The sequence below is a fragment of the Trachypithecus francoisi genome, unplaced genomic scaffold, assembly GCF_009764315.1.
Source record: "Trachypithecus francoisi isolate TF-2019V2 unplaced genomic scaffold, Tfra_2.0 Lachesis_group5, whole genome shotgun sequence".
NCBI classification, from domain to species: domain Eukaryota; kingdom Metazoa; phylum Chordata; class Mammalia; order Primates; family Cercopithecidae; genus Trachypithecus; species Trachypithecus francoisi.
Genome location: NW_022681470.1, coordinates 36,913,281 through 36,928,226, shown reverse-complemented (window position 1 = coordinate 36,928,226; position 14,946 = coordinate 36,913,281). Strand labels below are relative to the sequence as shown.

Below are 14,946 nucleotides of genomic sequence, written 5' to 3'. Positions count from 1 at the left end.
GCTGGCAATACATGGATGGGAATCCCAGGAGAGGGAGAGGAACTTAGCAGGGACCCGGAAACTCTTAAGTCTGTAGCCCCCATTTCACAGATGAGCTGAGCCAAGGTCACGCCCAACTGGTTGGTGGCAGGGCTGGGAGAATGAACCTGGTCTCCTGCCCTCCTTCAACAACCAGGCCTAAAAACAAGGACCCGAGACAGGGCACTTTGGCCTCAATGTAGGGAATGGAGCGAGAGCTCTAGAAAAGGTGGATTCTTTCAGGGTGCCCCCGCTCCCTGACACCAACACACAACAGTGGTTAATGCCACTGTTGGAGGGAAGAAGGGTTGGCACCCAGCACCATCAGTCTCGGGCAAGTCTGGAACAGGACATGAAACAGAATCGTATGTGTGAGGTGTAGAGATTGCAGCTCCAGGGTTGAGCAGGGTGGGGTCTGGGGTCAAGTCCTAGATCTCCTTCTCACCATTTGGGAGAATAGGGCAAATGTATTTATTTTGGTGAGAGTAAGGGGATGATAGGATGTTTCTTAATCTCTTTAAGCCTCAGCTTCTTCATCTTGCGTTGTTGGAGGATTAAATGAGATTTAAATGAGGGCAAAGTTCAATAAATGGTAAACATCAACTCTCCAATAGCATACACATTTCAGGCATTTTAGGAGCCCCATCTCCTATAGGGAAATCTATACTACTGTGGCAGATAGGAGTGGGGAGGAATTTTCCACTCAACACCTCGTTCAACTCTGGACGGTGGTACCTGCTGGGGTGGCTTGGGGATTGCCACCTGGAGGCACAGCTCCAGGGACACTCTTCACAGAATATCCTGTGGGAACGGCACCCCCCCCCCCCACCCGCAAGCACAACAGGGCCTCTTGAATTTTCGAGTATTAAGACAGGAGACGACACGACATGAGCAGTGGGCTACCATTATTAAGCACTTATTGTTTGCCCAGCGTGGTACAACAATCTGGTAGGTGGGTAGTTTATCTCCAATGACACAAGGGGATAAGTTATCTTGCTCAAAGTTACATAGCTAGTGAGTGCTGGAAGCTGGATTCAACCCCAGACGTCAGATTCCAGAGTCCATTCTCTTCAAGGCTGGACTTGACCCCCACCCTGACCCAGGGCCCAGATTTGAGGGCTCCCTCTGAGCCCACCTGACTTTCCTCCAGGGTCAAGGCTGGCTAGGTCCCCGGAGCCCTATCCTCCACCCCCATACCCAGAGGACGGGCTGCATCAGGGGTCTTCCCGCCCCCACCCCATACCAAGGCTGCTGGAGAGGAGCCTGGCCCAAGGTGGGGCTGCCCCTCTTGGACCTCCAAGCATGCTGCATGGAGCAGCCCCTCAGAGCTGCAGTCCCTCTACACCTGCCCTGTGGCCCCTCCAGCCTCGATCCCCACCCCTCCCACTTCCTGGCTTCCCATCCTTCAGGTCTCGTAGAAGCCTCCCCGACACCCTCCCTGCTTGGTCTCTATCCTTCAGAGCCCTCATCAGAACCTGTCCTTGCCTCCAGAAGGGAGGCCTCACAGCAGCAGGGACACCTCTGTTTCAGCTTGTTTCTAGCCCAGTGCGGCTCTGCGAAAATCCTTAACAACATGTTTTAAAGTTTTTATTAGAATTTCTTGAATTTTATTCTCCTTTGCTGACTTGGCAAGTGCTTTCTCCTCTGCCCATAACCCTTGCTCCTCCTTATTTCCTTGCTAACACCTACTCATCTTTCAAAGCTCCATGCCACTGTCTCCTTGAGGAAATTGTTCCTGAGCCCCCAGTAGGTTCACACACCAGACAGGCGAGATTCTCTGTCCTGCCCCAGACAAGGAGCCTTTGCTTTGCAGGGCTCCCCTTGGGACCCTCTCTTGCCAGGGGAGCCTCTAGAGAAGCCTTCTAGAAGGGCATTCCAGACTCAGCAGGCCCCAGCTCCCAGCCTGACAGACTGGGTGGGGGAGGGCCCAGCTGGCGGGCGAGGCTAGTTTGTCGATGCTGTGGAGAGCCCTGGGGAAATCAAGGTGAAAGGCAGCCGTGCTGCTAAGGAGGCCCACCTGTTTATCAACCAGCGGGGCTGGGGCCCGGCGAAAAGAGGCTCGGCTGCCAGAGGCAGCTGTGAGGTGGGAGGTCCACACCACTTCGTGGGCCTGGAGAGTGGGCTACACACTGTGCTGCCCAGGTTGCTGCAACAGCGTTTCCAACCTAGAATCCACCTAATTCTAGGTGACTGAGTTTGGCTTTAGAAATAGGGTCACTGGAGCCACAGGACTTGCTGACAGAAATCCCCTGCACTTGGCATTGGGCAAGGAGCCCTTAGGACGTGAGGGACAGGCTTATTCAGTGGCCTTGGTCCAGTGGGCACACAGGGCACCGGCCCTGGGCGCCTCTGTCTCCCTCCTGCAGGCCAGGGTTGCCTCCTGATCGTGGGTTCCCGTCTGTCTCTCAGGCCCCCAGCCAGGGCCAGCCCAGGGGAGCAGGAGGTGCAGAGCACAACCAGGATGGAGCCAGTGGGTGCCTGGAGCAGGGGCACAAAGAGGGAATCCACCCCAGGAGCCCAGCAAGGCACTGCAACTAAAGGGGTCCAGGGAAACATGCAGGGAGACTGCCGTCCCTCCCCCTCCCCAGCTGCCCCATAGCGGGAGCGGCCTTGGCATCCCACCTGCTCCACACAGCGCCCAGGCCATCTGAGCAGAGTGAAGATGTCAAAGAGAAAACCTCAAATCAGATTGAGGCTCCTGCTCCCCCTTAATGAGGTTCATTATCTGCGGCTCTGATCCTTGATCCTTGTAAAACCCAGCAGGCCGGATTAGGGGCAGGCTCTCTAATCCTGGCTGACTCCTCCCCACCGAGTGGCCAGCCCTGCAGCTCTGACAAACAAGCCCTTCCTTCCTGGAGGAGCTGGAAGTAGGCAGGTGCAGACAGGCTCCTCCTTCGCCGGCCCAGGGCGTTGAGGCAGGAGCTCTCAGGGAGGATTGGGGCAGCAGGTGGCAAGGCTGCACATCCAGAGGCCTGTCCCCGTGCATGAGGAGGCCGTGGAGTTTGGGTGCAGACAGCTCTATGGGCAGTCTGTGGCCAGGAGCCATGTGTGCTGAGGGACATCGAGTCTGGCTGCATTCCAGGTGGGGCTGGTCTCCGTACACTCTGTCCAGACCTGGACACTAGGTCTCCAAATAGCAAGTTAAAGAACACACCAATGCTTGCCTTAACAAAAATAATTTATTCCACACGCCTCCCAAGCAGTGGGTAGCGTGGGAATCAAGCATGTGTAAGGCACTGCCCCCTCCCTCAGACCCTTCTAACTTCTGCACACTGGAAGGTGAAACCTGGAGAGAGAAGACACTCCCTCCCTAGCTTCTACCCAGCAAACTCCAAAGATGAACATTTATCTTAGAGACCAAAATAAAAAAGGACAAAAGACCAGGCTCAGAGGGGGCAGAGCTCAACGGGCAGAAGCGAAAGCCCCCATCTTCCCCTGCAGCTAAGCCAGGGCCAAGGCACTCGAGACCCACATCCTTCCCATGCCACCAACTCATCAGGTCCCGCCAAGCAAGCCACTCACCCTACAGCCCAGCAACCATGAAGCCATGCCTCACCTGGGAGACCAGCACGACTTCCAGAAGCTTCTAAACCCCACCCTGAAGCCAAACCCCACCCAGGAGGTCTGAGGAGCTGGAGGCTGGCCAGGCACAGAGGGCTCGGGGTGGTCCTTCCTCCCAGGGTGCAAAGGCTTCTTCATTGTCCGGAAGGGAGCAGGGTGGGCGGAGCCCAGCAGCTAGTGAGGAGTTCCATTCCAGCCCACCCAGCTCGGGGCACCCTCCTCTGGCTTCACTTGCCCCAATTTAGGGCCAAGACCAAGCAGGAGAGACTGAGGCTCCAGTGAGAATGAGGCAGGACTTCAAATAAGCTGAAAAACAGGAATGTGGTGCTGAGAGGCCAGGGACTGAGCTGCCCTTCGCCTGCTGCCCGGGGCTGCCCTCCCTGCGCAGCAGGGGAACCTGGACCCTGCTCCTGTCTTTTGTGTCAAAGGAGCTCTCTGTCCTAGCAGCCCCAAGAAGCTTCACTGGAGCAACTGGTTTTCCTGAATTCCCCACACTTCTAGGCCAGACAAGGAGCAAGGGGTGGGAGGGGAGGGAACGGGGTCACGGGGCTCGAGGAGCCTAACAGATGGCAGCTCCCTCTCCCGCCTCCTCCCCAGGTGGTTCAGGCTGCAGGGTGGCCAGCATGGCCCTTCAGGGCCCTTATCTTGGCCCGGAAGTAGGTGTACATGGCCAGCAGGCCCATGAAGGACAGGGAGTAGAGCCCCACACAGAGGCTGATGTCCAGGTGGGAGAAGCCCCCTCCCAGCACCTGCAGCCACTGGCCTCGGCCCCGCCCAGCTCGGGCCTCCAGCTGGCCCTCAGGGATGTCGACCAGCTGCTTGGAGCTGCGGCCCACGCGCCTGACCTCCGAAGGGCCCCAGAGGTGGTTCTTCTCAGCCCGGGACTCGGCCAGCAATGCAGCCCCTGTGTCTCGCTTGCTCAAGTGCCACTGCCCACGCGGCTGCTCCCGCTCCTTCCTCTGAAGCTCTGCCATGTGCTCAGGAGGCTCCTGGCCTGGTGCAGCGCCGAGGCCAGGGCGCAGCTTCGGGGGGCGACTTGCCTCAGGTCTCTCCGCTGGCACATCTGGGGTGGTGTTTGCGGAGGACTTCATCATCTCAGGCTTCCCAGGGTCCAGAGTTGAATTCCGGCCTTCCAGCTCCAGGGCTCCCATGGCCAGCTCTGGGGCGGCTGCCACATTCTGCGCCTCCCTCCGGGCGGCTGACCCAGCTGCAGGGAAGTCCAGGATGATGTTGCTGGGGGAGAAGTGGGCCTTGAGGAAGTGAAGGGTGGCTTCCACGTCCCACACGGGCACATCCAGGCGTTCATTGTGGCAGGCAGAACAAAGTTCACGGGGCGGCCACTGCACCTTGGGGAACTGGGGGTCCTCGCTGGGGGCACCTACAGAGGAAAGCAAACATAGGCTGGCGGTGACATCAGTCCCACCCAAAAGCCCAGACCACACACTCCTCCACTCAGAACGGCAGCTTCCTCGTCTGCAGAAAGGGCTTGCCACTGCCCTCCCAGACAATGGGAAATGAGGAAATACAGATGACAAGCACGAGCCCACAGTGGGAGCTCAACAGATGGCAGCCTGGAGGAGGCGGATCCACCTACCCCTCAGCCCCGGCCCTCCCTGGTCTTCCGGGGAAGCGTGAAGAGCGCCATCTCAGTCACTTCCCACTGTTGGCCAGACCCACTGTCCTGCTTTGTGGACTTTACAACCAGCTTGTATCCCAGAACCAGACATGGAAAAAGGCAAAAATACTCATTGTTTTTTTTTTTTGAGACGGAGTCTCGCTCTGTCGCCCAGGCTGGAGCGCAGTGGCACGATCTCAGCTCACTGCAAGCTCCGCCTCCCGGGTTTACGCCATTCTCCTGCCTCAGCCTCCAGAGTAGCTGGGACTACAGGCGCCCGCCACCTCGCCCGGCTAGTTTTTTTTTGTATTTTTAGTAGAGACGGGGTTTCACCGTGTTAGCCAGGATGGTCTCGATCTCCTGACCTCGTGATCCGCCCGTCTCGGCCTCCCAAAGTGCTGGGATTACAGGCTTGAGCCACTGCGCCTGGCCAAGAATACTCATTTTGATCTGTTTTGCAGTCTTTGGTTGGTCGGCTCATGTTCGTCTTTTTTTGCCTTTTTCCTACATTTTCCAAATTATAAACTGCGCAAATAGGTTACTTTGTCAGTTCAACAGAAAATGTGTTTTAGAGCAAGAGTCAGCCGCTCATGGCAATCCTTGCCTTTACCCAGCAGCAGCCCTCTGGGGTAGGGGTGAGCTCCAAGGGGTAGTTTGGGGGAGACCTGAGGGGTACTTGGAAGAGTCAGGATGCTGCTGGGGCTGCAGGCTGTTGGTACCCCAGATGGAGCCAGCCCTCTAGGCAGCCTCTGGATGAGTCCCAGAGGGTGGGCCATGGCCACCAGCCCCTCACGCAGTGTTGCCCAGGGAATGCATCACCCATCCCTTCTGTAGAAGCACCTCTCCTAAAGGTTTTAATAGGGGGACAAGTTGTTGACTACAAGGAAGCAGGAGCAGCAGCAGCAGCAAGTGGCAAGCAAGTCAGATTGGTTATTTTGGGGAGGCGCAACAAGCAGAGTGGAGGGTCCAGTCATGAGTCACAGTGATCAGGCCTTGTGGAGGGAGCTCTCAGCTTGTGCCTGGTAATTCTGAGTTTCTTCTGAAAGGACCCCATCAGAGAGGGGAGGGAACCACCCTGCTTCTGGCCCCTCAGGGAGAGGGCCCAGCTCCTGGCCCTCCAGCAGCAGCTGGGAGCCTGATGAGGTCAAGGGGCTGAAGGGTCAAATGGAGCATTTGGTGGCAGGGGTGGGGCGGGGCAGGGGGAAGGAGAAGACAGGCACATGTCTTCCTTTCAAAGTTAGATAGGAGGCCCCAGGAGGCCACGACCAAGTGCCTGCGCCTGCACCACCACCTGCTCCATTCAGCTCCTTTAACCTCGGCTCCGCCCTGGTCTCCCGCCCCTGGGAGGCTGTCACAGCCACGTGCACCACTCTCTCCCGACACACAGGCTGCCTCCTGTCCACAGATGGCTCCCTCCCCACCCAGCTCCCTGGAGTTTAATGTGTTTGCCTGTTAGAGCCATCAGACTCCTGCGAGGAAGGAAAAGGAAGCACCGTAATGAGGGAACGCAGAGGGCAAGGCTCCCTCCTGGAGCCGGTACCTGGTATTTCCAGGAAGGACCTGGTCTCCTCCAGCCCCTTCTCTCATCAGACCCTTCCCAGGGAGAGAGAACCCCAGCTCCCTCCACCCTAGCAGTTTGAGTAAGGGGCCAACAGCCAGAAGGCAGAGCAGGGGAGGCGGGAGAGGGACCCCAGCAGGCTAGAGAGGGGCCCTAGAGCAGGGAAAGTGAGCAACGGCATGGGAAGACCAGGGTCTTACAGTGTTAAAGCCTTGGTTTCCTCATCTCGAAAATGGGGCTGATGATCCTGGCACTGGTTAACAGGGCTGGGCTGTGACTGAGGGGACAATGAGCGTCCCTTCCCCAACTTTTGGCCTAAGACTCCAAAGTATCCTCACCCTGTGTCTCCCACAGGTGACTCCAGCCTTAGGGATGGCCCTTCCTTACCTGCAAGGCGAGCGTTGACCCTGTTGTGGCTAGACCAGAGCCAGAGGACAGCGGCGTTGGGACTCCCCACCCGGTGCATAGAGGCAGCAGCCATCTGCTCAAAGTGGCCAGCGCAGTCTCGGCAGCCAAAGAAGTAGTGCACATAGCCTCGGATGGCTGGGAGGACCTCCTGGGCCTTGGCTACAGGGGAGAGGAGACGCCATGCACCAGCCCTTCAGGCTGCCAGTCCCACAGCCGTTGCCTCCCCAAGCCACCCTGCTGTCCCCCACCCTGCCGTGGCCACCCCTGCACAGGTGCCACACACCCCAGCCTATGCCAGCAGAGGCCCAGTGTCCCCTTGTCTACTTCTCTACCTGCCAGGGTCACTTTACAGGAGACCCCATCCCCCTTAAACTCCTAAACCTGGATCCCCTTCCCTGCCACTCACCTGGGCGCTTGTCACTCCCACCCAGGATAAAGTCCACACTCTTTGGCAGGACACTCGGGCTCTTTGTGACACTGGTGGGAGAGGCCAGCAGGGGCCACAGGGCCACGCCCTAGCCCCAGGCCCCTCCTCCCCGCCCACTCATGCTGCCTGTCTGACTTGCTTCCACCATGCCTCACCTCCCTCTGGCTTGGACCTGGCCTGCACATGCCGTAATCTGTCTCCCTCTCTCCTCGCTCTCCCCTTCCACTCCCCCCACCCCGCCCACCCACTGGGCCCTCTGGACTGGCATGAGCAAAGGCCTGTTAACCAGCCCCACTTTCTTGCTCTAACTGAAACCAGGCTCCCCGCTGAAGACACCACTCCTACTCAAACACGTCCCTCCTAAGTCCTTCACCCTCAGGCTCCAGGGCTGCTGGTGCCTGCCTCCAAGCTCACTCCTTCCTACCGCAAACCTCCCCGGCCTTTAGAAGCCAATCTCCCGCTTTTACCCCTCCACGCAGCAGGACATTGGCACCCTTACTCTTTTGTCACTCCTGGCAAGGTGAGACCCACAGCAGTCCATGCCTGCCTCTCTCTCCTCTGCCTTCTCAGCTTGGTCTTCCGCATCCAGCACAGGTGCCCACCTCCCCACCACAAGGCCTCACTACACGGCCCTGGCAGTCTCAGCCTCTGTCTCCGCTGCTGTTCGGGCTGCCCCACTCCTTGCCTCCTCCAGGATTTCACTCTCGTTAATGTTTTCTTTCTTTACTGTGTCATCCATTTCTCCCCTGATAAGGGATCACTCCAACTGGGGAAAAGGATGATCATAAAGAAGTTCCCTCTAACCCAGTCACACCCCAGTTTCTGCTCACTATCTCCAGAATTTTGCCTCCTAGTCTCTCTTCAGCCAAATCCAACCAGGCCATTACCTCCACTACGCCACTGACACAGCTCTTGCTAGAGATGTCCTCATCTTGTGCCACCTCCAGCAGCCCTGGCCCTAATGACTACACCTCTGTTTGAAACACTGGACTCTGGGCCCCCCTGAAATCACCATGGCCTCTCCCTTTCAGCCTCCTTTGCTGGCGGTTTGATGCTCAGGGCTCAGTCCTCAGCACTCTTCTCTACCTCCCTACTAGGGAGCTCATCCAGTCCCATGGCTTGAGCTCTGATGCTACTAATGACTAAAAGCTGATCTCTCTATCCCAGACCTCTCCCTGGAACTCCAGACTCAGCTGTGCACACCTCCATTGGGAGGTCTATTGACACAAAGTGGGCCATTGATTCCACCCTCCCACCTCGAGCCCCTGACTCCTCAGCTTACAGGACCGTCATCCACCAGAGGCTCAGGCCCCACAACCCGGGAGTCCACCTGAGTCCTGCTTCCCACATACCCTTCCTCCAATCTATCAGTAAGTCCCTCAGCTCTGCCTTTAATATATCCCCAAATCTGACCACTTCCTCCAGGGACACACTGTGACAACCCTAGTCCAGGCCCCACCACCACTGCTGGGCGAGCTCCGCAGCTCCCTCCTCGGCCGCCCTGCCTCCCCCTGCCCCACAGGGGCCCATCCTCCACCTTTCTAAAGTGTCAACCGTCTGTACTTCCGTTAGACTCTCCAGTGGCTTCTTAAAATGCCAACAGCAACCTGCAAACCCTGCCCTCACCAAGGCCTCTGAGCCCTTGAGTGCTCGCCTCCACCCCCGGTCTCTCTCTGCAGCCTTGCCTCCCTCCCTCCGGTCACAGCAGCCTTCTTTCGGTGCTGCCCACACACCAGGCTTGTCCTCTGCACCTGCTGGTCCCTGGCCTGTGCTACGGGCCCAATTATGTCCCTCCAAATTCCTACGCTGAAGCCCTAATCCCCAGCCTCTCAGAATGTGGCTGTATTTGGAGACAGGGTCTTTAAAGAGGTAATGAAGGTAAAATGAGGTCATTTGGGTGGGTCCTAATCCATCAGGACTGGTGTCCTTGCAGGAAGAGGAATTCGGACATGGATTGGGAGAGGGACAACTGCATGGAGACACAGGGAGATGATGACCGCCGCCCAGCCAAGGAGACAGGCTCGAAGAAACCAGCCCCGAGACCTCCGCCTTGCACTTCAGTCTCCAGAACTGAGACAACAAACGTCTACTTTCTTAGCCCTAGCCTGACATTCGTCAGCACAGTCCAAGGACACCAATACAGCCTGGGAGGCTCTCTTCCCAAATGTCCCACACTGCCTCCTTCTCTCCACCTGGGTCCCAGCACCGGGCCCTCCACAGGGAAGCTTTCCCCAGACCCCTCTTCAGACAGCACCCGCTCCGGCACTGCTGTGCTTCGTCTTCCTCAGCGTTCGTCATCATGGCTGAAACCATCCCTCTGTGTCTGTCTCCTGCCACTCAGATACTGGCCCTGGGGGGACAGGGACCTGTCCCATATGCTGCTGTGTCCCCAGCACCTGCAGTGCCACACGGCATGGTGGAGAGGCTCCATACACACTGGCTTCCCACACCACTGCCTGGCAGTTCCTCTGATTCATGGGGCTCTGCACAGGCTGCTCCCTCTGCTGGGATGCTCCATTCCTGGCAGAATCCCTACTTACCCATCACCCCTCAACTCATCCCGTGAGGCCTGGGGCCCCTTCCCAATGGCGTCGAGCCCACCCTCTCTTCACCCCCACATCCTTCTCTCTGCCATGGCCCCAGCCCTGGTGCACTGCAGGCCTCTCTGTCCCCGAGCCTCACACTAGAGGTCCACCAAGAGCAGGCACTGTCACCCTTTTCACCCATGTATCTATCCTCCAAGCCAAGTCACAGCCTGATATAAACCTGATTTCCTGAATCATTGTGGATGTGTGGATTGAATTGGATGTGCATCCTTTCAGTCTTCAAAAGCAGGTGTGGGGCAGCGTGGCCAGAGAGGATGGTGGTGCAGTTTGTGGACAATACGAGGCAGTGGGGGAAATGTGTTTCCCCAATTTCCCCCAGGAAATTGTTTTCCAGTGGGAAGCGCAATAAAATTGCTCAAAGTGCCTGCTATGTGTCAGCTATGTAAACTGTGAAATACACGTTTCTTTCTTTGTTAAGAGTATAAAAAAACAGAATCACAAATTTTTCATGAAGACTGAAAGCAAAGCAAACTATAAGCCCGGAGAAAGCAAAGGAGAGGCCTCAGCCCCAGAGCTTCCGGGGCTGAGGACAGGACTGGGTGAATTCCCAAAGTCTGTTCCCTCCTGGGATCGGTGCTATTCTGGCCATGTGGGGCTATCTGCAGATACAGCAGTCCTGCCGGAGGCCCAAGACTGACTCTCCCCATCCTCTGGCAGTTGGGAGCCAGTGGGGTAATTCAAGGGAGATGCCCTGCTCCCTCTCCCCTTGGAGGGTCGAACAGAGCAGGATCGGAGGCACAGTGGAGTGAACAGGCCCTGGACGTACCTGCTTCCTGTGAGTGATCTACATTTTGCCGAGCTGCCTGCACAGTCAAGAAGTGGAAGAGGACCCACAGGGAGCAGGGAAAGCCCCGGAAATGTGGCTCACTCCCCTGGCAGCCAATCCAGTTCACCTTCTTGGCAAGAACAGCACCCTAAGGGACACACGAGTGTGAGTGCACATATGGAGAACGAAAAGGATGCGAGAGGCAGAGAGAGAAGCTTCTAGGAGACAGAGCCCTAAGACAAATGAGGTCCCTCAGTCTATCACCTCCAAGGTGGCATTTCTCTTTTACCAGCTCCACCCACTGAAGCAGCAGCAGACCTAAAAAGCTGTGACCCAGATCAAGTTGCATTCCGTTCTAGCCTCACCTTCCGCAGCAGTAAAACAAGGGGGTTATTTCTGAGGTCCCTTCGAGATTTGACACCCTATAAGTCTATTAGGATTTACACCTCTGCTGGCTGCAGTGACCCACTTTTGCAAACAGCAGCATGAGCAGGAGCCCAGAAGGTGCCCTGGAGAGGGCCAGGAAGGCCATGCTGAGCAGCAACCCACGCTAAGAGGCAGCACAGGTGTCTCACCAAGTTTTCATCCCAGCCCAAACACTTACTGGCTGCGTGATCCCAGACAAGTTGCTTAACCTCTTCAAAGTACTGTTTCTTCATCTGCTAAATGGGGAGAATATCTACCTTCCACTAACGTTATGAGGATTAAATGAGATGTGTGCATAGACAGCTCAATCAATAGTCATTTGTTAATTATTAATGGAAGGACCCAACCAAGATCACTGACTCCCTGGTGCAAACTGGCGAAGGAGGGTGGAGATAACAGGGTTAACCCCTTGCATTCTCATAAATATGAAAGATGGAGAGATCTTTATTTGCTTCCCATACTCACCTCTTTCCTGTCATCCAGGGCAGTTTTAAAGAAACTGTAGGGAATTTTATTTCTCTTCTGCCTCTTGAGCCATTCATTCACGGAGTGCAGGAAGTTCTGGACTAAGGGCCGGCCAGGGAAATACTGTGGGGAGGAACAAGCGGAAGCTGGAGAGTGAAAAGCAATTCCCCAAGTTCCCCGTCCTGCAGATGGTAGGAAGCTATGCAGAAGCAGGCTGGAGGGGCGGGGGGGGGGGCGTGGGGGGGATTGTGGAAAGTTCCAAAACCACCAGGAAAACATTCTAACTAAGACACAAATGTGACTTCTGTACTACCTTTGCTCTGGGACACCTGGTAAGGCTAGAAGATGGGGAAGGGAAGGTGCTCACTCTAAGTGGGGTGGGGTCCTGGAAGTCTCCCTCTCTCATACCTCAGGCTCCTGTGCAGCATACCCCAACCCTGTGCCACCACTGGGAGGAAGGCTGGAGCACTTGTGCCCCTTGCCAGGGCTGCTGGGAGCCCTGGGCCACACAGTCCTGTCTTTGGGTGGTCCTTAGATAGAGCTGACTTGCCAACGGACTGGCCAGCTGGGTTAGGTGGGCACGAGACCTTTCATTTGGATTCCATGGGCTGCCAGTGAGGACCAGCCAGGCCAGGGGCTCACAGCCAAGATCCAGATCTTGATGGTAACTCCCAGTGGTCTCTGAGGAGCATGAAAAGCTACTCTGACAATAAGTCAACTCAAATCTGATTAGTATCAGCACTTTAAAACCACAAGGACTCCCGGGAGGAGGATGTATGTGTGTATGTGTGTATGTGTGTGTGTGTGTGCGTGTGCGTGCACATGCACAGCACAAGGGGAGGAGGGCAGGAGAAAGAGGGGCGCAGTAGCGAGCTGGTCAGATAAAACCACAAGGCTGGCTGAGGGGATGAGGACCCTGAGAAACTCACAGCGAAGACAAACATTTGAGAGAAGGGGACTGGAGATATGAATGGTAACTAAACAGGAAAACCTGCTAACAGATCCATTCCTCTGAGAAAGCCATTCAATAGTCCTATCAAACGTTGGGCTGGACACCTTCCCCCAGAGTGAGAAGTGGCCGGAAAAGACCGTGCTTTGACACGCGCCCTCCTGGTGAGCCCACACGGGCCTCTGGGACTCACACACAAATTTACAGCTTGAAGTCAGCACTTCTCACTGACCTTCGCCATCATCCCGACTTGGAAACTTCCCCTTCTAAGGCGACAGTGCCAGAAGGAAGGATGAATTAAGGAGCTCTGGGCAACTGGGAGCAAGGAAACTCTGGTGCCCACACGCCACCCAGTGGCCGCTCCCGCCAGCTGCTCACAGGAGGGAGCACAGGCCGGGAGAGGCAGGGTAGGAGGGCACAGCCAGGACATGCAGAGGGCCTCCTGACTGACCAGACACCCGCAGGGCTGGCAGCTCGCCAAGGGGAGCCAGCAGAGTGTGCGCTCGCATCCTTAGGTGTTCGGGCACTCGGTGGTAATGGGCATGGGCTGGATGCGAGTGGGTGTGGCTCCCTGCCCAGCCCCTCACCAGCTAGAGGACTCTGGCAAGGTGCTTTAGCTCTCTGGGGCTTTGTTTCACCTTCTATGAAACGGAGACCACACTAGAAGCCATGCTGTGGAGTCTGCTCTGAGAAACCAAATGAGGAGCTAATATACAAAGAACACTGCAGGCACTGGCAGGGCTGAAGAGACGGTAGCTGCTAGGACACTACTATTCAGGAAGAAGCTACCCAAGCAAGGCACGGACCAGAATACTCCACGGACCCCAGGGGATGCGCGGGCAAAACCCAAACAGAGGGTCTCCAGGCCTGTGCCCCAGGTGCCTCTACTGCTACTGCTGGGCATCCCCGGCTCCCTCTGTCCTACACCCCACTGCCAGCCCTGCCCTGAGGCCCTACAGGCATCTTCATCTCAAGCTCATTCCCAGCCCTTGCTGAAGGCGGAGACTCGGCAAGCACGGAGAGGGTGATGCTTAAGCCTCTACCCAGCTCAGGGACCCGTATCGCATTCTTTCCCCCCATACTGGCTGCAAACAGCCCCACTGGGGACAAAGAAAGTAGCAGGTTTGAGCACTGCTGAGAGATGCGAGCGGTATACAAGCCGATCGTACTGGGGTGATCCCTTTGGAGGGTACTGGACTAGGGTGGTGGGGTGTCTGAGGCATGCCGGGAAAGCATGCTGGGGGTTCTCCCTCATGGGTCAGGAGGAGGGACCGTACATGGGACCGTTCTGGACTTTTCTCCTCTGAGTCTCTAGGCTGACAACCCCAGGTCTCTGCACTGTGAAGACCAAACAGCTCTCAGCCTTGGAGGAAAGGTCTTTATTATGGCAATGGACTGAAGAACAAGGCTCTTTCTGCATGGGACTTCTGTGAGGGGCCAATGACTGTCCTACCTTAGGCTGAAACGTCCCTGTCAGGCCCTCTGTGTCACCATGCATGCATGCAACCAAGCCAGGGGGTCAGGACAGGGAGGTGGGAAGAAGGGATCGGGCTGGCAGAAAGTTCCCAAGGAGAGGCATAAATTACCCCGAGGGCAGCCCCAGCTTCCCGCAGACCCGCACTGAGGAGGGCGGGCTCAGATCCGGGCCCCAGGGCCAAGGGAGGCTGAGCCCACGGCCAAACCCGAAGTGCCCACAGCCACATCTGACTCAGCAGTACTGAGCAGCAGAGTCCCGGGTTTCCAGCAGGGATGCGCTGGCCAGGATCTGGAACCAAAGGGAAGGGGGCAGAGAGGGAGTGGCAGCCACCTCTCACCTTCAGAGAGGAAGGAGCACAGGCTCAAGGCCTGACTAGAACACCTCCGGGCTGGCAGAATGAAGGCATGGCACTTGAGCTCCCTGGGCCTCTTAAATCAGGGTGGACAAAATAAACCACCCACCTCACAAAGTAGTTAAGAGGATTAAATCCTAGACAAACATCAGGTCCTCAATAAATAGGAGTTACCCTTTGTGGAGTAGCCGGGCAAACTATAAAGGAATAAGGAAGGCATGGCCAGGGCCAGAGATTGGGTCAGACTGGGAGGAAAGCAAGGAGTATCAGAAGAGCATCCTCTCCTTCGCTAGGGTGTCCTCGGGGTCCTGCTTTTCC

General features: G+C 56.7%; 1 protein-coding gene and 1 long non-coding RNA gene across 3 annotated transcripts in view; one reads left to right on the top strand and one right to left on the bottom strand.

Moving 5' to 3' along the window:
* Nucleotides 1-1,592: 1,592 nt before the first annotated feature.
* The window catches only part of QSOX1 (quiescin sulfhydryl oxidase 1), a 44,425-nt gene continuing 31,071 nt past the window's right edge, over nucleotides 1,593-14,946 (bottom strand). Inside the window, exons 9-13 of one of the 2 annotated variants that reach the window (XM_033196378.1) lie at nucleotides 11,851-11,973; nucleotides 10,960-11,107; nucleotides 7,140-7,319; nucleotides 4,620-4,957; nucleotides 1,593-3,885 (exon numbers count right to left, since the gene is read on the bottom strand). In XM_033196378.1, coding sequence (XP_033052269.1) covers nucleotides 3,877-3,885; nucleotides 4,620-4,957; nucleotides 7,140-7,319; nucleotides 10,960-11,107; nucleotides 11,851-11,973 — 798 coding nt within the window. In that variant the 3' untranslated portion in view covers nucleotides 1,593-3,876. Of the gene's footprint in view, nucleotides 4,958-7,139; nucleotides 7,320-10,959; nucleotides 11,108-11,850; nucleotides 11,974-14,946 lie in introns of both variants that reach the window. The other variant, XM_033196377.1, reaches the window with a different exon arrangement.
* Nucleotides 7,699-9,606, top strand: LOC117074690. The gene is made up of 3 exons (XR_004433668.1): nucleotides 7,699-7,775; nucleotides 8,755-8,957; nucleotides 9,521-9,606. It is a non-coding gene; the product is annotated as an uncharacterized LOC117074690 (long non-coding RNA).